This window comes from Sceloporus undulatus, chromosome 2 (genome assembly GCF_019175285.1).
Source record: "Sceloporus undulatus isolate JIND9_A2432 ecotype Alabama chromosome 2, SceUnd_v1.1, whole genome shotgun sequence".
NCBI classification, from domain to species: domain Eukaryota; kingdom Metazoa; phylum Chordata; class Lepidosauria; order Squamata; family Phrynosomatidae; genus Sceloporus; species Sceloporus undulatus.
In genome coordinates, this window is record NC_056523.1 from 278,084,160 (window position 1) to 278,111,698 (window position 27,539).

The 27,539-nt window shown below is 38.0% G+C and overlaps 1 protein-coding gene across 1 annotated transcript in view; it reads left to right on the top strand.

Moving 5' to 3' along the window:
- MCTP1 (multiple C2 and transmembrane domain containing 1) overlaps positions 1–27,539 on the top strand; it is a 268,422-nt gene that overhangs the window by 193,960 nt on the left and 46,923 nt on the right. The window contains exon 15 of the mRNA XM_042454215.1: positions 18,902–19,021. Coding sequence (XP_042310149.1) covers positions 18,902–19,021 — 120 coding nt within the window. The remainder of the gene's footprint in view (positions 1–18,901; positions 19,022–27,539) is intronic.

A 27,539-nucleotide genomic window follows, 5' to 3' on the forward strand; every position in this document is an offset into this window, starting at 1 on the left:
GCTCCATGCCAGGGCGCCTAGGGCGCCCTTTGCGCGAACCAGGAAGGAGCTCCGTTTCAGAGCTCCTTCCTGGTTTGAAGCGCCGCTTTGCTTCGCTGGGCGCAGCCTTCAGACGGCTGCGCCCAGCGAAGCAAGGGAGAAAGGGGCCAAGCGGCCCCTTTCTCCCCCTCCCTGCCACCGTGGGGTGTCCTTGGGGCTTGAAGCCCCAAGGACACCCCTTGAAGCCCCTTGAAGCCCCAAGGACACCCCTTTTCAGGCTGTGGGGAAGCGGCATTTTGCCGCTTCCCCACAGCCTGAAAAGCGGCAGATCGGGGCCTCAGCGGCTGCCGCTCTACACACTGAGACCCCTATACAGCGGGGAAAGGGGTGGGTGCAGCCCGCCCCAAATGGGCGGTCTATAACCCGCCTATGATACTATTATGATTCTATGGAAACAAGAAGAAACAAAAAGAAATGTTTTCCCACCTATATGGCTGTGTCCCATCCCAGTGCTATGGACAGAACATAGCACAATGTATATGCACAGAAAGTGCAAATGTGTGGAAAGACATGAAGGAATAAATGTTTAACAAAGTCTTTTAGTTTAACAGCAAATATTATTATTCTTTTCTGGGACATAGAGCAGGCCCTGTAATGTCTGTAGCTGGTGGTCCAGATCAGGGGTGCGAGTTGTGCAACCCTTCAACTTACACCGAACCTTACTTTTGGCTATGATGACCAATGCTGCTGAGAGTTGCAAGTCTCCCAAGGTCTGGAGCATAACACAGCTCACCCTGTTGCTACAGATGAAGCTTTATTCACTGGAACTGCATTCAGCAATTGCGTAGTGATAACTTGGAAACCCACTCATACCAACTTCTTTCACTCAATTAGTCTCAAGGGTGTTACAAGATCCCTTTGCATACTGATTTTCCAGACTAACACAGGGATGTCTTTGAATTCTACCACTCATACAGTTTGATGAATCAACGCCTCCTGCTTTGAGGACAAAGAGATGAGAAGGTAGAAGGGTTGCTGATGTCTACCAAAAAAAGCTGAGAAGGTACTCAGCAAGGCAGAGAAACTCTTCTCTGAGCATTTTCACAAAACTCAAATTATAATACTGTGATTCCCCTCTAACTACCATGGCTACATATTATGAAAACCTGGAGTTTGCAGTTTTGTGAAGCATGAGAACTCTCTAGATGAGAATTCTAAACACCTCTCTGCAAATCCCAGGATTCCATAGGATGGAACCATGACAGTTAAAGTGGAATCATAATGCTATAATTGTGTCATATTAAAGGATCTTCTCTGTGTGTGTGGGCTTGTGTGTGTTTGTCTGCAAATCCACACAAGAACAGCTGAGGCCAGAGGATGAAATGTCCATCATATCCAAGTCTGGTGAAGATGATATGCAGGTATTATAATCTGCAAGATCTATTTAAGCAAAGGCAACTGTGGGGCACATGAAATTTGTATATACTTTTAGCTTTTAAACACTGTTGACTGTGTACAGTCAGAGATCAACAGCTGTGTTAGAAAGGGCTAAATCCAGTGCTCTGCTGGCAATTGCAGTGGAGTGTTCATCCCTTATCCACCTGCTTTCAGCCTTCTCTATTTCCTAAAAACCAAGGTTTCCTAGCTCTCCAGATCCAATTTGCAGGATGTTGTGAAGATGCTGGAAGTCCCATCTGCTTCCAGGTCCTGGCCATAGTAGTTAATGCCAGGGAGTAGTTCTTGTGCAAGTTCTCTTTTTGTTTCTGAAAACCTCACAATTTCACTTTTAAACCTCTTATGTTGTAAATTGGTGATAGTCAAATAGTTACTGCCCTCCAAATATGTCTTTCAGAATATATCTTAGACTTTCTGTGTTGCTTCTCAGAGGGGACTGACTGATTAGAATAGAATTAAGCTTGGAAACAGAGCAGGGATTCTAGAAAGTTGCTGTGAGAATCCCATTGAGAACTTCATAGTCCTAGTTAATTAGTTTTTTAGGGAATATATTGTTCAATTAAAATAGAATTACATATGTTTTGTATACTTTAAAACTCTTTCAATATTTTTTCTCTGTCAGCTTTATGAAACAGATGATAAAAGTATCTCAGCTGTAAAAATGTAATTTATTACACCTAGTCATGAGGTATGAGTCTTATATACAAATTAAATTAGCTGCATGTTATCAGTAGACTATCTAATGTGAAAGTAGTATAATTTAAGTGGTGAGTTTTTAACAATACGGTATTATAGAGTAACATGTAGTCAATACAAAGATACAGAGGCTGATGAGAGTGACAATGTGAGATTTTTGGATGCAATTAGAACATTACACAATTTACTCTGGTTGATATACATTTTTTCAACAGGATTTTGTTTTCGTTTTATTTTCTTCCTTTGCTGTCTTCCCTTTAAAAAAAGTTGAATGTACAATTTGAGTACTTGAAAGACTAAAAGAGTGTATCACTGCACTCTTGTGGTCTATTTTTATCACCTAAAGCATCAGTTCTATGATACTGTGTTACTATGATACTTGTTGTTGTGGTTAGCTGCCCTTGAGTCAGTTCCAACTCATGACGACCTTGTGGATGAGACATCTCCAAGAATCCCAGTCCTCCACTGCCTTGTCCAGATCCTGCAAGCCACTGCCCGCAACCTCCCTGATTGAGTCTATCCATTGGTTTCTGGTCTTCCTCTTTCTTTTACTCCCTACCTTTCCTAGCATTATTGTTTTTTCCAGTGATCTGTGCCTTCTCATTATATGACCAAAGTACGATCATCTTAGCTAACAAGAAGAGTCCTGGTCTGATCTGTTCAAGAACCCATTTGTTTGTCTTGGCTGTCCATGGTATTCTAAGTACTCTTCTCCAGCACAACAAATGAGTTGATTTTCTTTCTGCCTGCTTCCTTCACTGTCCAGCTCTCACATCCATACATGGTAACTGGGAATACAATGACCTGAACGATTCTGACGTTAGTGTTCAGTTGTATGTCTTTGCTCTTCAGTATCTTTTCCAGTTCTTCCTTAACTGCCCTTCCCATTCCTAGTCTTTTTATTTCTTGACTTCAGTCTCCATTCTGGTCAATGTTTTATCCTAGATATAGGAACTGTTTAACTATTTCAATTTTCTCATTGTCTAGATTGAATTTGTGCATTTCTACTGTGGTCATTATTTTTGTTTTCTTTATGGTCAACATCAGACCTGACTTTGCTCTTTCATCTTTGACCTTCCTTACTAACTGTTCCAATTCCTGAATGTTTTCTGCTAATATTATGATGTCATCCACATATCTTAGTTTGTTAATGTTGTTTCCTCCTATCTTCACTCCTCCTCTTTCTGATTCTAATTCTCCTTTTCTTATGATGTTTTCAGCAAATAAGTTAAAGAAGTAAAGTGATAGAATGCAGTCCTGCCTGACCCCTTTGCCTATTGGGAACAACTCTGTTTCCCAAAAATTTTGTTCTGACGGTGGCCTCTTGTCCTTGGTACAGATTCCTCATCAGGACTATCAGATGTAGTGACACGCCCATGTCTTTGGATACATTCCATAGCTTTTTGTGATCCATACAATCAAATGCTTTGCTGTAGTCTATGAAACACATGCTAGTTCTTTTTTGGAATTCTTTGCTGTGCTCAATTAGCCATCGCATGTTTGCAATATGGTCCTTAGTGCCCCTTCCTTTCTGAATCCTGCTTGCACTCTGGAATTTCTCTCTCCATGTATGTTTGGAGTCTATGCTGCAGAATTTTGAGCATTAATCTGCTTGCATCTGAGATTAGTGCTATTGTCCTATAGTTGCTGCAGACTTTTTTTAAATCTCCTTTCTGGTGGATTAGTTTGTATATCAAGCATTTCCAGTCTGTTGGCCACCGCTTTGTTTTCCATCTTTGTTGGCATATTTCAGTTAGCACTATAGTTGCATCTGTCTGTAGGTACTGTAGCACTTCACTTGGGATATCATCTGTTCCCAGTGATTTATTTTTTCCCATTTCCTTTATTTCAGATTCCACTTCACTTCTTAGAATTTGGGGTTCATCTTCACATGGCTCCTCATTCCAAGTATCATTCCTTCCATCATCTCTTTTGTATAACTCTTTTGTGTATTGCCTCTAGCATCTTTTTATTTCTTCTTGTTCCTGTATTATGTTTTTTCCCCCTCCATAGAGAATCCCTACCCTTAGTTTGAACTTGGCTTTACTTTCTCGGATTTTTAATAGAGGTCTCTTGTTCTTTCCTTTTTGTTGTTTTCTTCTATTGTTGTATTTCTCCTTATCCTTGAGTGTCAGATGTTAGACAGTTGTGTTCATACTTATGGCTTTGTTCCTATCTCCCTTTGCTTTTGCTTTTCTTCTTTCTTTTATTACATAAAGTGTTTCATCTCTTATCCATTGTTTCTTATATTTTGTTTTGGCCACTTTACGTACGTCTTTGAGTTCTTTCCACAGTTCTTCAGGTTCCCGGTCAATTATACTCAACAATTCAAATCTGTTTTTTACATTGCCCTTGCATTCATCTGAAATGTTATTCAAGTCATATTTTGGTATAATGATCATTTTTGCTTTCTTCTTCAGCTTAACTTTGATTTTTGTTATGAGCAGTTTGTGATCTGTGCCACAATAAGCCTCTGTCTGGTTTTGGCCCCAAAGATAGAGTTTCTCCATCTTCTACATCCAATTATGTAGTCTATCTGTTTTTTGTGTTTACCATCTGGTGATGTCCAGGTGTATAGTCTCTTATTTGGTTGTATGAAGCAGGTATTTGCAATGAATAGAATTGCCACAGAATTCTGATACTGTGTACTAGCTAATATTTCCAATAGGGCTAACCATGTATTTTTTTGTATTTGAAGAATTACTAAATTCGGTTTTTCTCAATCTGAAATTGTACAGTTGTAGACCTCCAAGGTTCCAGCACCATAGTGGCCCAATGGCTAATTATATAAGCCCCTCTAGAGTGGTCCAGGTGATTGACAGCTGCCTTATACATGATGAATTTACTACACAAAGGTAGCATCCATGTAGGAAACTGCATCACTATCCTTTGCCATTGTTTATATATGTATGTGTGAACATATGCATATGCTCAAATATGATAAACTACTGGCAAATTTTATGACCTTGGGCCCCTTCACACTTCATAGTTACAGAATTGTGATTCTGCTTTAACTGACATGGCTGTATCCTGTGGAATGCTAAAATTTGTATTTTGGTGAGACACTAGAGCTCTCTGACTGAATTCTGACTCTTTCTAAACTTTCCCATTTGCAAACAGAATGCATTATGGAATCCAAACATTCAATAAAATGTTACCATGGTTGTTAAAATGCAATCATAATCCATAATCTAGTAGTATGAAAGGACTAATGGATAAAGCAATTCTGAATATCAGTGCAAACCTCTGATTTAAGTTCTGTATGATAGCAACTGTTTATTATATTTAACTCTCCCTACTTTATTGAAGTTCTTGCTGTATTTGCTTCCTGTCTTACTGCACGGCATTGGTCTGGCCTATTTTCTTTATTCTGGACTTGAGGTAACATTGGATTGTTTTCAGATAAATGTTATATGCACCAGCAGTTGGACTGATTACATTTCTCATTTAAACTTGGATAAAAATTGTCTTGGATTACTCATATCTGCAGTTCGCTTTTAATTACAGTGTTCTAGTCTTTTGATATACTTGTAAATGTCTTGATTCCGTACATTGTTCTTTGCTTAAGTGCTTCTTAAACACTTAAAAGTATTTAACCACTTTTAATCTTATAACTATAGAATTGTATTTATATTAGGAAATTATCACATTAGCTTTGCTGCCAGGATAGACTTGGGATGTAACTTTCTTAATTCAGATTATATTGCATTCACCTATCGCTGGGCAGTATGTAGCCCGTATGCAACCCGGGCTTCTCCAGGCTTCTCCCACATCTTTTCAAGAATGGGAAAATCCTATTCTTGAAAAGCTGCAAGAGAAGCCCAGGTTGCATACAGGCTGCATACTGCCCAGTGATGGGTGAATGCAATATAATCTGAATTAAGAAAGGTACATCCCAAGTCTATCCCGGCAGCAAAGCTAATGCGATAATCTCCTTAGTTGTACATTCATTTAGGAGTCCATTTGGAGTGGTTACCTTTGTAGATATTGTTTTGTTGGTCCCCTTTTTTCTCTTAAGATAATTTTTTGCCAATCTTTAAAAGTCTTTGGTATCTTAATTAGCTTGACCAAGGTTCACTATTTTAGGAAAGATCTAAGGACCAACTTCTTCCCCCACTGCCGAAAAAAACAAAACAAAACTCTGAAAAAAAAATTAAATAAGGAGAATAGAGATGGGTGGCTCCATGCGGCCCGTCTTTACCCCTTGTTGGTGCTGTGCCAACCGCACCGTGCAGCACAGACACATTTTCTGAAAAGAAGCTGCCTAGAATGGCTTCTTTTTAGGAGCGCCATAATGGCGCTCGTGTGCCCTGATGATACAAGTTCTAGCAAGTGCAGTTTGGGTGCATGGACACCCACACGCCATCATTGTGTCCCCTGTGTGGGCGGGCTGTGGCAAGATGGCACATGGGCACTGCTATTAGGGCTGAGCGCCTATGTTTGTCCAGCCCTATGGAGCCCTTAAATCGGCCCCAGGACAGCACTTTTTGCCCATCTGTATTGGGCCTAAGTCTCTCAGATTGCATAAATCTTTCTAGAAATGCAAACAATAGTTGCACGGTAGTCAAATCAGGCTCAAGACTCTGGAGAGTCAGCATGGTATAGTGGTTTGATCATTGGACTACAACTCTGGAGAGCAGAGTTCAGATCTCCACTCAGACATGTAAGCCAACTAGATGACCTTGGTCAAGTCACATTCTCTCAGCCCTAGAGGAAGGCATAGGCAAACCATCTCTGAACAAATCTTTCCAAGAAAACCCTATGATAGCTTCGTCATAAGATCTTCCATAAACTGGAAATAACTTGAAGGCAAATAACACCTTCCTTGTTACCATAGCCCCAATGGAACTCCCCACCTTTTCAGCTTCTGTTTGCAGCTGCAGGGATGGTATCAATGGGGAGCTTCTTTCTTGATGCAAAGTGAGGATGTAAAGATCTGTAAATTTTGTTCTTGTAAGCATGAGGGAATGATTTTGCCACTTTTTTGATGTGCAAATCACAAGTTATTTTACAGTTCATAGCTTGTCCCCCCCCCAATTGTTTGTTTATTTAAATTAATTAATTTTATTTTATTTGTTAGTTACATCTGTGCCCACCTTTCCTCCAATGAACTCAAAGCTCAACCTTTTCTTACTTTATCTTCACAACAACAGTGTGAGATAGGCCAGTCTCAGCAGGTGACTAGCTTAAACTTGCCCTGTGAGTTCAAGACCCTATTTGCTGTTCACACTGGCTCACCACACCAATCGTAAATCATTTTATGAGTTCCTTTGGACTTCTTCCTTGTTGCAGAGGTTCTACAGTAGACACTTGCCACATGAACTTCCTTTCATACACCCAGGAGTGGTGAGACAGAATGGCTCCCAACCTTAAACAGACTTGGGGCACCATATATTTTAAATCCATGGGCAAAAGGGAGGAGATCTTGTTGCAGACTGCCAGGATGTTGAGAAACTGGAGCCTGTCCAAAGCAGGGCGACTAAAATGGTGAAGGGTCTGGAAACCATGCCCTATGAAGAATGACTTAGGGAGCTGGGGACGTTTAGCCTGGAGAAGAGAAGGTTAAGAGGTGATATGATAGCCCTGTTTAAATACTTGAAGGGATGTCATATTGAGGAGGGAGCTAACTTTTTTCTGCTGCTCCAGAGACTAGGACCCAGAGCAATGGATGCAAGCTACAGGAAAAGAGATTCCACCTGAACATTAGGAGGAACTTCCTGACAGTAAGGGCTGTTCAACAGTGGAACAAACTTCCTCAGCGTGTGGAGTCTCCTTCCTTAGAGGTCTTTAAACAGAGGCTGGATGGCCATCTGTCGGGGATGCTTTGATTTAGATTTCCTGCATGGCAGGGGGGTTGGACTGTATGGCCCTTGTGGTCTCTTCCAACTCTATGATTCTATGATTCTATGCTTCTCTTGATGCCATGACCACTATTCTTTTATTATTATTATTTTCCTCCTCTGAACAGACTCCCAGTATGTAAAATTTCCCACAGTCCCCACTGTGTGTTTAAAGAAAATGTCCAACCTGTTTAAACACACATGTTCTTCTAAGAAATGTGAGTGGTTCTAATCCTGAATCATTCTATACACTACCAAGACTAGCCAGACATCTGTCATCCATCTCCAGACACCTGACACATAGACATACACAATTTTCTGAGTGGGTAGAGGCTGGAGATATTCTTGGAACTGAACAAGCTGGTTGCAGGAACAGTAAGTCAATCTGTGGCCATTGCCTAGTCTTAAATCACTTGACTGGGAAATATTCTAGTTCCCATATTACTAGTTTATATGTTGCATTTATAGACCTGAAATCAGCTTTTGATTCAATACTGAAAGAAATATTATGGACCAAACTCCTTGCCTCTTCTTTTGATAAGAGATTACTCTGTTTAATTATGAATTTGTATAGATATACTTCTGTAAAAATGAGATGTGATATCCGAGGTAATCTCACTAAAACCATTCCTGTTGAAAAGGGGGGGTGTCAAGGATGTATTTTGGCATCCACATTATTTAATCTGTATTTTAGTGATTTCTCTACATCTATCTCAATAGAAGTCTTCCACCCTCCTAAATTGGTCTCAATCAGTATTCTCTGACGTCTGTACACAGATGATGCTGTCATCTTTTCCTTTAGTAACGTGTTTCTGAAACAAATAATAAGAGCTTTTATGGGCTATTGTGAAGGAAACAGGTTAACTATCAAATGCAGTAAAACTAAAATTACATTTTTTTCTCTCTAAGAATCAGCCCTTGCCCAACTGGGTTGTAGCTGGACATAAGATGAAACAAGTTAGATTGTTTATGCATCTAGGAGTTGTTTTCCAGTTGTCTGATGCCTGAGTGTCTCATTGGACTGCAGTTAGCCAGACAGCATCTAATAGTGGTAAAGCTATAGTTCAGGGGTTTTTTTTAATACACTAAGATGCTGCCTGAACTGCTCTTCAGCATTCCAATATGAAGTCTGGGTTTTTCCTCAATACTGGAATGGGTTTGCTCTGCTTTCTTTGAAAACTGTGAGGTGTGTGTAATCAGCTGTTTTATGGCTTGAAGCCGGTTGCCCCTCAGTTGAATGCACTGCTAGGAGCTTGGCTTTAAGGTATTGACTGAAACTCTTCTATACAGGTCCTGAGTCTGGCTATTCATACCTTTTGCAGAGAGATATTTATACCACTTATTCCTCTAAAACATTAGAAAAAAATTACAGAGACTGAATTTCTCAGATAATTTTCTCTCTACGCAATAGCAATAGCAGCTTCATTTATATACCGCTTCATACTGCCTAAGCAGTCTCTCAGCAGTTTACAACTGTAAGCTAATTGCCCTCAACAAGCTGGGTACTCATTTTAGAGACATCGGAAGGATGCAGGCCTAAACTGAGCCTGAGCCCTTGGCTAGTATTGAACTCACAACCTTATGGTTTGTGAGTGAGTGGCTGCAGTACAGGCATTTAACAACTGCGCCACCAGGGCTCTTCACAAGATCTGGCCAGGGCGAAGCTGATCCTAAAGATATCAGCATACAACACTCAGTATCTGCTGCACACACTATTTGTTCACTTACTAGTTTAGGACTGAAGTTTAATTCTAAGAGGGGTGTATATTATTTACAAAATTTGACTACCTCTAAATATTGCATTGTGATCACTAAAGCTTGTTTTTATATAATCTCTTCTGCTGTACTGAGGGTCAGTTTCAGGGAATTATAATTATTGTGTTTGCCCTTATGCAGAAGGTTTTGTAGAGTCTAACTCATATCTTTTCCTCTTGTACCTTTTATAAAGATAAGAGATTGAGATTAATCACACTTCTCCTAATTAAATATCAGGAAGGTCTCTGGATTGGTATTTCATAGGTATACTTTCTGAAAAAAGTCTCACAACAATGGTTGCAAAATTGTTTTTCTCTGCTGCTAAATCTCCTATAATTATGACACATATCCATGAATATCTTCTGGACTTCTCTGATGGTCTAAAGTGCTATCAGTCTTTTATTATGTTTTTTACAGATGTTAATTAACATTTTAAATTATGTCTGAATTGGCATGTTTGTGGTCTGCAACCCCATAACAAAGCGGGGGGGGGGAGTATTAGAAATGATTTAAGAAATAATTGTTGTCTAGAGTCCCTATATTGGGAGAAAGGCAGGTTAAAAACAAATAAATAGTAAAATAAAAAGAAAAGGCCAAATATCTAAACCTCTTTTTATCATCGTGGTATCTCTTTAACATTAACACATTTAGTATTTTTAAACTGTATAACAGAAAGTATATTTAATATGAATGCTTTTGTTGTGCTTCTTTGAACTTTTGAACATGGCAAATTCAGTATCATATGCATTTTTTATAATAGTTGCAGAATTGAGAAGAACCATCTCAATATGTGGCACTGACATAGACACATCTCTTCATTCCAATTCTTTGTTAGTTATTCTTGTAAGTGGCATGTAGAATTGTTTCAGTGGGTTTTTTTATTGAATGAATATTTGAGAACATATGCTGAAATGTCAGGTAGGCCAGCGTAAGAATTAAGTCTACCATCTAAACAGTAACTGTTTGAAACCTGATATTCTTAAATTCTCGTGCACTTTGAACACAAAGGCATACCTGTCTGCTTGTAAACTGCTAGAGCACTAAGCAACCAAAGTTATTTGCAGCTTTTGACTGAAATGATAACTTGTTAGTTTAATATTCTGTAACTTACCATTAATCTACCCCCTCACATTAGTCTTCGTATATTTAAAAGCATTAAAAGTTAGCCTGGGTCATTCAGATGTTGTATATCATCTAAATAACTCAACAGGTCAGTTCAGGAGAGTATAATAATATTTCCATTAAACTAAGTGATAAAGTGCTGTAAAAAGAGTCTGAGCATGTAATTAGAAGCGACTTTCATTGAGTCCAAATGTAATGTCAAAGTACATTTTCAGAACTGGAAGACTTTGGCTGAATTATATATATTTCACCACCCAAATGAATCTGAAATTCAGAGTATAAAGAATGTATTAATGTCTTCTGGAGTGTAGCTTTTTAATTATGTTGTTGCTGTGTGCTCTCAGATTGTTTCCAATTTACAGCAACACTAAGGCAAACTTGTCATGGGGTTTTCTTGGCAAAATTTGTTCGGGAAGGGAGGAGCTTGGCTTTGCCTTCTGAGGCTGAGAGAGTGTGATTTGCCCAAGGTAACCCAGTGGGTTTCCATGCCTGAGTGGGGATTTGAATTCTGTCCTCCAGAGTTTTAGTCTGAGCAGGGATTTGAACCCTGGTTTCCAGTCATAATTCAATGCTCAAACCACTACACGATGTTGACAACTAAGCTGTATTTTCCTCTTTTCAAATAGTGTTCAGATCTATGAATCAGAAGTGAGCAGCTTTCAACTAGTGATAGAAAACTTTGTTTATTTTAGTTTCACATACTAGAATGAAAAGTTTGAAAAGCTTTTCTCCCCACTAGGTGAAATTATTAGTTCTGCACATTTTTGGAGGGTATTTCCAATTTCTAGACTTTTTGTTAAAAAAGGGGGGGAGGGGTATATTTTGCAAAAAATATGATATACTTTTGCACAAAGTATGTCATATTGTGGCAAACAAAACTTTTACCAGACAAGTTTCAAAATATAAGTATTCTTAAAAAGTTTTTTGAGGTATCCTTATATTCAGTACATCCCTATATTCAGGACATCCCTATATGTATCCCCCTTTCTAAGCTTAGTGTCATGTAAATGGAGCAAATGTAGAGGAAGAGGAAAAGTACAACAGGGAGTGCTAAGAATAGAAAAATCCTTTTGCAGTTCATCAGTTGAGACCTTTGGCAAGGCCAATCTGTCTCTCATCAGCAGCCCATTGGGCAGGAAGGAAGAGTAAGTGCAGTGTGGTGGGGTACGAAAAAGGAAGGAGGTGGAAGAAAGAAAACAGCATAATCCATAAAGCTTGTAAAACTTTCTTTTGTGGACTATAAAATTCCTCAGCCAGCCTGGTGAATGGAGGATTCTGGTTCCAAGTTCTGCTCATCACTGAGATGCATCCCTAACTAATATCTGTAGATGGAATAATAATAATAATAGGATTTATTTATATGCTGCCCAATCACTGGGAATCCGGGCGGCTTACAACAGAGGGGATAATAGACGGTCCCTTGCATTTGTGGAATCCGCAACTCAACAAGGAAAAATGTTGCCCCAACCTGCCATAAATTAATGCTTTGCTACAAGACAAAGGCATACCCAGTGCTCTGGAAACACACTTATAGTTGTGGTCTACTTTGTAACCGGACTCTTCTTAAATAACCAACATGCTTAGGTCTGTGATTTTGTTTGGCAATTGTTAAGGAACTTTTTAAAGAGAATCAGAATGATCTCCAATGTAAAAGGCATGGATAATTAGAGGAGGCTTAGCAAGCTTAATAGGGATATAATTGATCTGCATAATGTCTTTTCCCAGATTGTGATTACCACTCACATCACTTACTACTCTGTTGAAAACATAGCTTGGCTTTGAAAACATGCGTAAAAGTAAATTTTGGAAAAACAAAAACAAGTTGAGGTTGAAGAATAATAGCAGTTTGTTCACTTAGAAAATAATTTACAAATGGCCTGCTAGGTAAACTGACCAAGACAAAAACAGACAGAACAATTGACTATTCTGTTGTGGGAAACAGATGAGGGTCAGTAAACCTAATAGACTTATTACTTAGCTATTCTTATATTTAGTCATTAATGCAGGCCTGTCGCTATTTGGTACTAGTATATTTCTGGCATGACAAATGACACCATTTTCTTTTAGTGTTAGGTATAAATCTGAGTGACTAAGGTCCAAACAACACAGCCTAAATAATCCAGTTTGAGGCCACTTTAACTGCCCTGGCTCAGTGTTAGGGAATCCTGGGAACTGTAGTTTATTGTGACACCAGAACTCTCTGACAGAGAAGGCTAAATGTCTCACAAAGCTGCAGTTCCCAGAATTCCCTAGCATTGAGCCAGGGTAGTTAAAGTGTTCACAAACTGGATTATTTCTGCAGTCTCAAAGTTTGCTTTGTATATCCTACTTGAATCCTTAAAATGTTTTATCAAGAGAGAGCAGTGGAAGGTGCATTTGTGGAATGTGTGAATTATCACATAGCATTTCAAGAAATTTTCCAGCAAAGCTGACAGTGCTCTGTTAAACTGTTCTGTAGGCTAGAAAGGGCTATTGATGCCAACTCATTCCTTGCCTCTTTTGCTATTGTTTTGGCACCATACCCTCCCACATTATGGTTAGAATATAGGTTTTAATTATCATTTCAATACCAAATACAGTTTTTATTGACCTAGTCCCTAGATTTACAAAAGAGGAAATATTCCTCCCTCTCATCACTTATTGCACTGCCTCACTGTATTAGAGTTATATTAATGATTAGATTTTGGAACTAGTGATGGGAAGGATGTCAGACTCTTCTAGGCTGTCTATTTAGTGGCAGGGTCCTGCCAGTAAACAAGTAATAGATAAATAAGAGCATTAGTGAGAATCCTAAGGTGCTTTTATGGTGATGGAGGAATTCCCTAGATTCTTCATTCAATGCTCTGGAATCTACTTTGCGAATCTTTCTTGCTCACCTAGGCTGCTGCCAGACTGCAGAATTAATACTGTTTGACACCACTTTAATTGTCATGGTGCCATCCTATGGAATCATGTCATTTGTAATTTGTTGTGGTACCAGAGGTCTCTTACAGAGAAGGCTAAATATCTCACAAAACTACAAATTCCAAAAGTCCAAAGCATTGACCCGTGACAATTAAAGTGGTGTCAACTTGCATTAATTCTGTAGTTTAGATGCATCCATAGAGATGTGGGTCTCAGGAATGGGAGAAAGAACTGTGGGTGAAGGCACAGCTTGCCCTAACTCACGTCAGGAATAGCTGCTAAGCAACTTCTATATACTGTGCAATGTCAGGATAGCTTCAGATCCTGTTAATATGACATATAAGCAGAATTATAGGCTCAGTTAACCCAATGACATATATCTCATATTGCTGTTCCTAGTCTGGTTGTATTTGCTTTCAACTTGCGATTAAATTAAACTTTCCCACTACAATGTTTTGCATACAGTGCAGTCCACAGTGTCTGGGGTGTGGGAGGAAGTGTTTGAAAGAGATTATCATCATTATGTGAATATTTACAGATTTTTTCTGTTAGATACACTGTTTTCACTTCTGTCTGACTTTAACCAATATGAAAGTTATTACAGTGGCATGAATTTTTCATCAGTAATTCGTGGACCGTTAATGTGATGCTTGTATCTACAGACTCTGGGGCTTGCATTGTGAAATTGTCAGTATTTTCAAAGCAAGTCACAGTGCTTTCATCTCTAACTTTTATAAAATGATGTGAAATGTCACTACAAGATTTTAAGTGGGGAAAGGAAAGGGGGAAATTCAAAATTTAAATTAAAACAAGAAATTCTGCAAAACTTACAGGCTCTGAGCAAGAAGGCTTCATTGGTGCTGACAAACCTGCCAGGATAAGCATGTTTTGATTGGATAATAGCATCTCTGCAGTTCTTCATGTGGCACATATCCAGTTAGGAAGTTCTTTCAAATGAGGATCAAATGGGAGAAACACATCAAATGAGTCATCTAATTAGAAATAGTAACTTCTTGAATTTACTGTAACCCTGAGCTAAACCTAATTGCAAAACTCAATGTTCAAGGCATGAGGGGAGTTAATTTAACTATGGAACTTTTGTTCACTGTGGCTAAATCAATGCAAGTTTTACTGCATTACCATTTAAGATTTGGTGAATGAGTATATTCCCATCTTGATATCAAATATTACACAGAGCATCTATTTTGTGGTGAATGGGTGGCAATACATGACATTTTTAAATTATTTATTTGTTTGTTTGTTTATTTATTTATTTGCGCTGGACATTAGTCAAGAAATCCAAAGGAAATCATGTCTGGGAACTGAGGTTGGGATCATAGTATCATATGCTTCTTTAGACTTAACCAGCTAAGAATTTACAAGAATTTACAAATTTAATGGTGCAGAAAAAGATTATCAGGGCAGTTGTGTACTCTTCAATCAGCCACAAACTGGACAGTTATATTCATAGAAATCCTACACCAGGAAATCTCCATAGCCTTTTGAAAAAACAGTGAGTCTTGTAGTACTTTTAATGGTTGGTTCAGGGTGAGTGAGAAGATGTGAGTCATTCAGCAGGCTTTCATGGCTATCTTAGAACCAGTTATAATGTATCACCAGCTGATGTAGACATATGTACCCCAAAGGGGTTGTCTCCATCCCAGCCCTACAAATCTATGTACAAAAGAGGCAGTCAACTAGGATACCTTTGTTGAATAAATCCATCTGTAATGTGGCCTGCCTCTTTTCCACTTTACTGAACATTATCGTCTTTTCCATTGAGTCATGTTTCATTATAGGTCTGAAGGTCTATATGATAGCATCAGTTTAGTCATTTTTATTTCTAGTGAACTTTCAGTACAGAAATGTAAAACAATAAGTTAAAAATTCAAATCCTGTCAGAAAATATTAGTTATGTGTTTTTAAAAATTAAAGCACTTTGTATCCCATTCTTCCATTTCTCCAATTGTCAAGAATTTCTCCCTACTTGACATGGTGAGACAGTCCAAAGTCATGTTATTCCTTAAATAAAAAGAATACTCATCAAACACATCTCCTCACTAATGATCCACAGTTGCTAGTCTAGGTGACTTTTCTTCCTTTGAATAGTAAGAAGTGTTAATCATTCTAGATGGATTTTGTTTTAAAATACACTCTAATTCCAAATAGTAGAAAATCCAATATTCCAACTGGAAGGAGTTTTTTGAAGTTGTACATCAGGGATAATGTTAGGTGTCTTGCTGAATAATCCTTTAATGCTTGATGTCTCAATGAAGTTTCAACTGGTTGGATTCTGCAAATGACCAGCTCATGCCAGTGAATTTTTTATGTTACTAATAAGTAAGAAAAGAAGAGCACTTGTGTGGTGAAATGGTTTTAATGTTGGACTCTGGAGATGAGGGTTCAAATCACCACACAGCCATGGAGACTAACTGGGTGGCCTTGAGCAAAGCACATTTTCTCAACCTCAGGGGAAGGCAAGGCAAACCTCCAGTGAAGAAATCTTGTCTAGAAAACCCCATTAAAGGTTCACCTTAGAGTAGGGTTGCCATAATTGTCCACTAAAACCCGGGACAAAATGTAGGACAAAATCTAGACCAAACTGCAGGACAAAACTCAGCCCAAAATGTAGGACATTTAAGAAAAATGGAAGATCTTAAATGTCCTACATTTTGGGCTGTGTTTTTACACCAAAAATGAGTTACATTTATAGAGCACTGTGTATTCATGGTTTGTCATGGGAGTGCATTCAAAAAAGGATGTGATGTTAAAGTGTTTCTGAATAGTTGGCCCTTTCTAAAACTTTTATTACACCTTAATTAAAATTTAACAGGCTTGACAAATGTGAGATAGAGGGCCTAAACAGACAGGCCAAAGCAAAGCTGTTTCGGGTCACTTTGGAGATATGTTGTTTAAATGCTGCATGTGTCCTATGAGGGCGGGAGCTGTGCCAAAGCCACACACTCCAGTCCTAAGGATTAGAATGCAGCTTTGGCACAGCTTCTGGCCTCTTAAGATGTACGTGTCATTTAAACAGCATACCTCCAAAGTGACCCGAAGCAGCTTTATTTTGGCCTGTCTGTATGAGCCCAAAGTTACTATCTGGTTTTGATTCAGCCACCTGTTGGCCATTCTGTATTGAATTTAAATGAAAAAGTAGATCTGTTCTATTTTACTGAATGTTCAGTTTCAATAAAAACTTGAACTAAGGGACATTTCTCAAACATTCCCATAAAAGCACTTCTATTTTGCCAACTTTATTTCAGCGTACCTTACAAAGGAGCCAAAATCTTGACCTCTTTTCCATAGTCAGGGTATGTGAATGTATCCCCATGGCTGAAGGAACCATTTCTCCCAGTCTTGTCACACCACACTGTGTTAGTCACAGTATTAAAGGCAATGGAACCACAGTAAAATTGCAACAAGGTGGAACATCATCCAAGAAGGACACATTCCACCTCTTGTAGCCCATTCACACTGAGGTCACTGTGGTTTTGTTTGCCCTTTACAGTGTTGATACATAGCCAGACCTGATTGTCTTCATGGTGATGTTATGTTGTCATTAAGTCTACTCCTGTGGGCACTGAAATAGCAGTGGGAAAAGGGCACACTGACTGCAAGCAGCTAGCACTAATCAAGGGATTTTTGGGGAGTGGGATGGGCATTCCCATCTGAATTCCTTAGATTGAAGACAAAATGATAAATAGAGAATATTTGGCACGCTACTGCTCAAAATATTTCCAGACATGCTAAATTTATGTAAATTGTAAAAATTAAATAAAAATGAAATGAAATAAAGTGTTGTGAGGATACTTGATTAGATCCTGGAATGGCCTGCTGCATGCTTTGGGGAAAGGTGGAAATGGGTAACCCAATAAATTATTAAACAGTTATTATATTGAACATTTTATTTTATTGACAGTAATAAATGATAATTAAAGGGGAGGACATCAAAGAAGTTTGCGGAATGCCAGCTAAAGTCCTTTGAAGCTGTTTGTGTTGCTACCATGTCTTGTGTTCAGAATACAAATGGCTGATGTGTTCAAACATGGTCTTAGCTTTATCAAGGAGACAGTCATAACACTCCTTTCCATTTTAAAAGGCTTTACCCATGCTTATTTGGCTCATGCTTAATGTAATTGTAAAGTGAAAATGCACTGATAATGAGAAGGCAGTGTAACACTTCCCCTTCCTTGCTTCATGTATGGGAGATTATGACCAAGAGAAGATGTTGGAGGAACTGTGAACATAAAAACTGTGCAAACAATTAGCAGAACAGATTATTGAAATTGTTTTAGCTACCTGTGCAGGTGTGGTATTCTAGGCTAGAAGCAAAGAAGTTTCCTAGTTTGCACATCTCTTTGTCAAAGATTTTGGAGGTTTAATTGATAAATTTCTTGGTTAAATCTATATAAAAATGTATATGAGTTAAACAATAGTTCTTCAATAAAAGATTTTTAACTAATTTGATTAATTGAGTGCCACAACCCTAACTAAAGTGGAGGTTTTCGTAATATATATCTTTTCATATATCCAGTCCTTCTTGTTTCACTTATGAAATGATTTCTCATAATCTCAAATCGGTGATTAAACAGTCTCTCTAGCTACTTCTTTGGCTAGCTGCTATTAAGTCACACTTTCCCTTCCTGTTTCATCCCATTTCAGAAATCCAAAAGCTAATCTCAATTTCCCTTATTGATATTCAAGCCAGTATTTTTTTAAAACAAACTTCCCAATTAGATTGTAGATTTTTCTCTGTGTATTTATTATCCTGTAAATACATGGAGAAGCAGTAATGACAAGCTGCTACTGCTCATGTTGACAGTGTGTGGTCTTAAATTATGCTTGAAGCTTTGAGATATTTCTTTGGTTGATGAGCATGACAGTAGTATCTATATTTCAGCCTTTTAAAAATAATAATATTAAGGACATTTTAAAAACAATAATCATAGTAGCATCAGACTGCTACTTGCTACCTGAGTAAAATTGATGGTGTTTGAGGATAAAGTGCTTGCTGAAAGCCTTGTATTTAGCAGAATGTTTAATCACTTGTGTGTGAGAGATGAATAATTTCTGTGCATCATTTGCACTTGTCAGTGTTTTTCATATTATAAAGATAAAGAATGCCTATCTTTCTGTTTGGTTTTTAGCTCTTCCTTTTTGTGACTTGGAATTTTGAGCTCTACATGATTCCTCTGTGCTTGTTGCTGCTGCTGACATGGAATTATTTCCTGATCATATCAGGGAAAGATAACAGGCAACATGATACAGTAAGTCTCTTTAAAATATGTATGGGTGTTGGGGAACATTTGTGGACATTGTGTTCATGGGACAAAAATGTGGAAAAATTAATTTAAGCCTATTTTCACACTGCTTGCCCTTTCAGAGGGCCTCTTGGGTTCATCCTGCTTTCTTGCCCTAGGAAGTGAATGTTCAGTCAGGAGTATCCCATGAATTTGAACGCTCTTGCAAAAAGGGTCCTAGAAGACATAACCTTTTTCAAAATCCTAAAGAGATGTTAAAGACACTTTCTGCTTGAGTGTAAAGTGATAAGCTTTGATACAGCAATGAAAAAAAACACACAACACTTTTCAGATGACACACTTGTGCCTGAACAGGAAGGGCTTGTGGCAAAAACTTGTAGCCCAGCAGTGTGGGCTCACGAAAATGATGGTTGAGTCAACACTATTTAGTCTCTGATATTCCATGAATAGAAAGAAAGAACTGCAGAGCATGAAAGTCGCTTGCAAATCTTGAGTCGTGCTACATGAAATGTCAAGTGAATAAAATACACACTTATGTATTACATTGCTTATTTAAATATGCATAATCCAAAAGGATATAGTTCTGATTTTATAGTAATACTAATGAACTCTAAAGTTAATGATTAACTGAACATTGGTATCCATGATAGAAAATACTTCGGCCCGCATGCTTGAGTGTCTCTGAACATATGTAGAGGTACTTTCTCCTTTAAGCAAGTGCAGCCTGCATAGAATTGAGAAGCAAGCCTTTGAACTACATAATTATAGCGTTACATTCCACTTTAACTGCCATGGAAATGTCCTATAGAACCTGGGACTTGAAATGTATTGAGATGCATTAAGAATTCTCAACCAGGGAGTTCTATTGCCTCTCAAAACTACAAACCCCATCAGGTTACAGAAAGACAGATACTGGTTAAGACTGATTCCATAGGATTCCATAGGATGTTGCCATAGCAGTTAAAATAGAATAATTCTGAAGTGTGAATGGGTCCCTTGACTAGTGTTTTCTCATCCAATTATTAAATTAATGCTACAGTACATCTTTTTAAAACTATAAATCACAGTCTTAATTTCGAGTAAACTAGCATTCTCTTCCTCTTCAAACAACTCACACCTTGTTTTGCTCTTCATTTGCTTTCCAGTAATTCTTTGCAAAAGAAAGATGTTTTTGCTCTTTCCCTTTTTTATAGGCAAATACCTTCTAATCGTTACTGGGGATATGCAGTAACAACTGCACATTCTTGTCTCCTCCCCCACATGTGCTTGGATTTCAAAAGAAGGTTGCCTCAAAGTCAGAGTATAGTGCTGGCCAAATTGGCTAGAGATTTTGAAAGTTGTAGTTCAAAAAAGTAACTTATCTAACCTTTGCTCCAAGCACATGCTTTATTTTGTGCTGGATCTTGCCTCTAACCCCTTCTCTCTCATCCACTTCTGTTTTTCTTCTGACATCTCCCAGTTCACAAATAAAGATCTTCAAAGACAACAACATATATAACCACCACTTTTTTTTTTTAATAGTTGCCTTTAATATAGTTTTCCCAAAAAAACTAAGGTGATGGGCATGGGATTTAGCCCAAGCATTTCTCTTGTTCAAACCAACTCATAGATGTTAGATCTATTTATTGATGGCTATTAGCAATGAAGACTAGATAAAAGGCTCCATATTCTGTGGAAATAATGCCAGTGAAAACCAGTTGTCATAGTGTAAGGATAGTAAAAGGCTCTTATCGTCAAGCCTGAGTTGGTTGTTTCTTGAATAGAAGAGTGGAAAACAAAATGCTAAGCAGGGTGGATTTTTTAAAAATCTAATTCAGCATGCATCTTGTGAAGTTCATGATCTTTAACATGCCAGTATCCATGGCACAAGAGTATGATGCAGCACCTCAAAAATTTTTGCCACCTGAGTATCTGCCATATGTAACAGGCATTATCAGTCTTAACCAGTATCTGTCTTTCTGTAACCTGATGTGTCTTAATACATGCAAAAGGTGGTCAGCTCTCCATCATTGGAATTTTTTTTAGCATAGGTTGGATGCCCACCTCTCAGGGATAACATAGTGGTGGATTCCTACACTATTGATGTTTGGACTAGGTGACCCTTGGCATCCCTTCCAACTTTATGGTTCTGTGATTCTACTTGACTCTGCAACGTGTAGTGAGGATGTATAAGAGAACCAACTGTATTGTGTCTATACTATAGTATATATACTATAGTCTACATATACACTATAGTCTTATTTATCTGAAGGATTTTGTAGCAATTATCAGGTCAGAATGCACAGGGAAGCCATTGAAATCAACAAACATCTAGACAACTTCAACAAGAAAAAAGAAATCCTTAAAGTAAACAAAGTTTGGTTACAAGTCCTGAAAAACACCAAAATCAAGATGCAGCAAGTGCAAATGAAAACACCTAGGGTCGGATCACTAATTAAATAGACATCCTGAGGCCTTGCCATTCAGCAACAGACCAACCCACAGATTAACATGAAAATCACTTCCTCTCAACAGGGTCACACAGTATATATATATACCCCACTCACTTCCATGCCAGCATTCTACAAAGATGCCAGCCACAGGTGCTGGTGAAACTTCAGGAATAATCTCTTCCAGAATATGGCCACATAGCCTGAAAAACTCACAAAAAATGATCTTGTAGCACTTTTAATACTAACCGTGCAAAAGAAGTTGTAGCATAATCTTTCGTAGGCTTGGTCTGCTTCCTCGGGTGCACTGTAATAGACTAATGGGTACATTAACTTGACAATGAAAGTTATATATTTGCAAGTGATGCTTGGTTTCCTGTAATGTCTGTTATTTTATTTATTTACGGTATTTATACCCCGCCCTTCAGCCTTAAAGGCTCTTTGTTATATAGCAAAGATCTCAGTTAAAAAAAATATGTTGATCGTACAATACTGCTATGTAATGAATGGAATGCCTCAAAGCCCAGTAAAAACCCCAGTTGCTATTGGATGTCTCCCTAAAAATATGTTAGAATTATGTTAGCATTTTCCTCATCTAAACTAAAGCAAGAAAATGCATTCTGCAAGAAATTTCTTTTTAAAATAATTTTTTAAAAGAGCAAGATGTTTGCACATGTTGCTGGATAATATTTTCAGCTTTAGTTTTCAAGAGCATCATATTAATTGTGGCATCTAATGGTTCATTTACCTTGGTGACCACTATAGATAAAGTAGTTCAAGGTATAATAGCTGCTTAGTTTTAATCACACTGCCTTAGTGTTTCGAAACAGTAATGCTGATGTGGTATATTACTAATGTCATTTGTTTATAGATAGTAGCTATGAGAATAATTGTGTGTTGCAATAATTGTGTTTTGCACACCATAGATATTGATGGTACTATGCAGGAAAGCACGTACCAAATAAGCTGTGAATCTGGTAACTACGTGGCATTATTTAAATAACCTGGTTTTGCATATGTACAGTGCACAACTGCATATTTTTGTCTTGAGGCTGACTATGTGAAATACTGGATTAAAACCTTTCTGTTAGAATTTATATTTTGTTTCAGTTCCTCCATTTTCAAAAAGGTCTGCTATCACAGTTCTGTGTGAGAGAAGCAGATGCCATGTTGTGGAAATGACCATATAGACGTAGATATTTGGCTTATTGACTGTGGAGAATCTTCAGCTTGAACTTAAGTGCTTTCAAGTGACCTGGGAGGTTTTATATATCCTCTCTAATCCAAACACATTCAATAATTTTATATTATAATTACACATAAATGCTATAAATCAGCTGACACGCAAGCACATATTGTGGTTAGATTGTGCAGAGACAAGCAGGGGGGAAATGTAAATCAACTCCAGATTGTGAACAAATTCCTGGGTATCCCTAGAGTAGGAACTCATGATTTAGTTCTGTTCCTATTGTTCTAAAAAATAATGTCTGGCCACCGTTTCTTATTAGTTTTGATCAAAGTACAAATATATGCAAATCTCTCAAAGAAATTTTTGAACATAGGCATATTTCATCAAATGAGTACTGTATTCATTGAAATTCACTTTATAAGTATGATGCAGGCATGGCACAGCATTTTAAGGTAATAAAGTACCCTGACCATGCTCCTGTAATCCTATCTAATAGGGATCTAATTTGGGAAAAGAAAACGTACAAACTTCATATAATAATAGAAGTGATGCCATACAGGTGAACCATGCAAGTTTGTGTAAAGCTGCATAATAATCTGGACTGCTCAGTCTGGAGGTGATGGTTATCTGTACTGGAGTTTATTTAGAGAGTTTCTGTGTGTCCCTGTGGATAAAGTTGTATGCATTAGCATATTTCCATGTCTACAAATCTGCTTTTTCACATACAAAAGCTAATTTGAATTTCAGTCATGCACCCAATTTACATATTTAAGAGTATCATTGATCTAATGATACTCAACTAAGATGTCAACTGCCTTCCATTATAATTGGAATGACATGGGCTCTAGAATTTAAGGTTCAACTGTCTCCCTAGTTTCCTTTCTGTGGTATGTGGCTCAGCATTGTTGCTTCAGCCATCTGGAGCTATTTTGTTGTGTTGGCAGCTTTTCTGCTCTCTTTCTGTCATGCTGTGGTTTAGTTTGAATAGGGTTAGTAGGTTGACTTTTGTAAGTGGGTAGAATTGGACAGAGAGCTCTCCAAAACAGAAGATCTTTGCATGAAACAGAGAGAAGGCTCATCAGGGAACAAGGAAAGCACTGGCAATGAGTGCCAGATAGACAGCCTGATTGTACTGCCCAGTAAAAATGACAAATCCCAGTAGGCAGGCAGAGAAGGGGGAAGTCTGGGAAGAAGTAGGTGAAAACGTGAATTGTAGGGCAGATAATGAGGGGCGGGGGATGAGCCTCATTTTGAAGCTTTTAACTCCAGGAGAGTAACCTATACTTTAGTAAAGAACAAGTCATTGCTTCAAAGGGTACTCACATGAATAGATGACTGCTGAAACCAGTGGTTCCCTGTAGCTGACAGTGAGTAAACTGGATGATTGTCTGATACATTCCAAACATATAATTACATTGACTTAAGTCCAGTTGTGAATCACAACCAAAGTAGATCAGTTGAATTAATGGAATTCACACAAATGTTGATTGACTATTCAACAGTTGGTTCAATTTGTCTATTCTGTTTTAAGACTTTTATATACTCTTTAATTTTACCGAATTTGTACAGCGCTGTGTATAATTACAGCGCTTTAGAAATAAAGTTTAATAATAATAATAATAATAATAATAGTAATTGGATTTAGGCCATAGTTTCAGTTTAAAAATACATTAAAATGTATATTTTTGCATTAATATATAAATAAATCCATTTAAAATTGTAACAATATTGCAATAAAATGTGGATGGATTGTTCTCTTTATAGGCATCTACATAGCTTATATTTGCTTATATTATTTGCAGCCCAATTTAAGCATTTGATATATTTTGCAGCTTGTAATTTGGCAGCTGCAGATTGCATACAATTGAACACTCTCATACCATTAATTCTGATTCATTTTTTGTCAATAAGTTCTTTGCAAAATGGAAAAGGTGAACATTCTTGAGTTACGTTGTGCCATTTATAACCAAACAGTAAGAATAAGTGAACTCATGTACAAAGTATGAGGCCCTTTTACGTGTGCTCTTAAGTGTCACTTGTATTAGTATAATAATCATAGATCCCAGGAATCAGGTTATTTGAGTATCTTCCACTGTTATGTGGCATATATATCTGTGACAAGTGACATTACAGAAGGTCATGTCACTTTTAACTGCTTGCATTAGAGCTTTCTGATTTCCCTAGTGCTTTTCCTTTGTTTGATTAATATTACTTGATTTCAAGCTACGTTATGGACAGTAAAATACAAGGAGAGATTTTAAAGCAAATTTAAATATTTTTGTCCTTTAAACCTTCAGTAAGATACTATTTTTCTCTTTCTCCCCCCCCCCATATGTAGATTTTATGCCATCCGTTACATCTGTAATGCTAAAGATGAGTAGCTATGTTTATAAATCAAATCCAAAACAAATCCAAAATAAGTAAATTACCAGAGACTAAAACGTACTTTTAAAATGTAAATACTGTGGTCACCCACTGACATATGACTACATTACGTACAGATGACTAAAAGCACAGAGATGAAGAAAAAAGAGGTGGGAGTCGTTTATCTTACTTCCAAGAATAGGTTTTAGTTAACTGTGTACTAAACTAGAGCCTGTGGTTCATGAATCAGTTACTTCCAGCTGACGCCAAATTTAAAAGCAAGTTTCTATGGCAAGAAGCCCATCATCCATGAAACCATGGCCTTTCTTAAAGACATGGTAATGTGGCAGGGAGGAGGTCCCACTGCTATTTAATATAACTGACATGGAGAGGAAACTTAAGTTTTTGTTTTAGTTTCCCTCAAAAATATGATGCAAAGATTGGAAAATGTTTGTCTACCTACCCCAACAATGAATGAATCTTCAAGGCAGGTTTGCCTATCATTTGTAATGGCTGGTTTGGAAAAGGAAAATGTTTAAAGGCACAAATTCATTTTAAAATTAGAAAATTCTTCTTCTTATCATCTGCGTCCATATTTTCTGAGGCAAATATTTAATGTTTCTGTGTGGACACTTTTTTCCTCTCAGGTCTTCACAAAATTCACACAAAACAAAACAAAAACCAAAGAACAGCAACAATAAAATATATGTCACAGCAGTTGACAGTTTTTCATCAGGGTGTCTTGATATTTCAAGGTTTGCATTTTCACCATGGGCTTTTTAAAAAAAGTATTCTTTGCATAGTTTTTTGTGGGTTTTTCGGGCTATGTAGCCATGTTCTAAAAGAGTTTCTTCCTGACGTTTCGCCAGCATCTGTGGCTGGCATCTTCAGAGAATGCTTGCCTGGAAAAAAGTGGGTATATATATACTGTGTGAGCCTGGGAATGCAGGAGTGATTTGCATGTGTATTGTTTTGTGCTGATGGCCGGCCTCAGACTGGGAGGCTAATGCAAAAGAGGATTAGTGTCTGCTAATTGATGATTATTATCTGCTGGGAAAGCCCCTGACTCTGAGTGGTTTCCCATTTGCATTTGCTGAGTCCTCATTTTGCTATTCTTCAGGACTGGTAGCCAAATTTTGTTCACTTTAAGGGTTTCTTCTTTCCAGTTGAAATTATCCAGATGTTTGTGGATTTCAATGGTTTCCCTGTGCATCCTGACATGGTATTTGTTGGCATGGTCCAGAATTTCAGTGTATTGAAACAGTATTTTATGCCCAGGATGGTTTGTGGCATGTGACATGCAAATCACTCCTGCATTCTCAGTCTCACACAGTATATATATATACCCAACTTTCTCCAGGCAAGCATTCTCTGAAGATGCCAGCCACAGATGCTGGCGAAACGTCAGGAAGAAACTCTTCTAGAACATGGCCACATAGCCTGAAAAACCCACAAAATCTAGAGATGCCGGCCATGAAAGCCTTCGATTTCATATTCTTTGCATCTCTATCGTAAGAGATTGTCTGCCAGGATAAAGGTGGGTTGTAACTGTCATTGACAGATCTTATTGCACTGCCTTGTGCCTAATCTGGGCTTCTCCCACATCTTTTCAAGAATGGGGTTTTCCCATACTTGAAAAGCTGCCAGAGAAGCCCAGGATGGATCCAGTGCGATAAAATTTGTCAGTGACAGTTACTACCCGCCTATATCCCAGCAGGAATTTGGCATGCGATAACCTCCATAGCTATTGTCAATTCCAGTTTGTCACTTCTGCAACAAGACAAACAGTGATTAAACAGACGTGGGAGCTCCCAAACACTTTCTGGACCTCTGAGAGAAAGAACGGAGGTGAGAGTTGTGAGTGAGGCATTCAGAGAGTGCTGTAACCCATTCTCCCATGATATGATGTGGCAGATTGAACAAAACTATGATTGCTGTTGCCTTGTGGAGTAAACTTTTAAATATTAAAAGTAATGGATAGGCTGTTTGTATCTTTTTTCATAAATAACTAACCATTCTGCGCTGGTTCTATATGTAAGTTTTTTGTTTTGTATGCCTTCAAAGTCATTTCCAACTTATAGTGACCCCAATGCGAATCTATCACAGAGTTTTCCTGGCAAGATTTGTTCAGAGGAGGTTTGCCATTGCCTTCTCCTGGGGCTGAGAGAATTAACTTGCCCAAGGTCATCCAGTGGGTTCCCATGGCAGAGCCAGGATTTGAACCCTGATCTCCAGAGTTATAGTTCAGCACTGAAACCACTACACCATGCTGTCTGTCTTGTATGTATATGTGTGTGTCCTGTCCTTCATAAAGCAAAAAGACAAGGGGTTTTCAGAGACAAATCTTGTGCCAATTGCAGAAACCTTGTTGAAAAGTAAAACATTCATTATCTCATTGACTATATTCACACTGCGGAAATAATCCAGTTCAACACCACTTTCATTGCCATGGCTCATTGCTATAAAATTCTGGGAACTGTAGTATGTTGTAGCATCAGAACTTTCTTGAAAGAGAAGGCTAAATGTCTCACAAAACTACAAT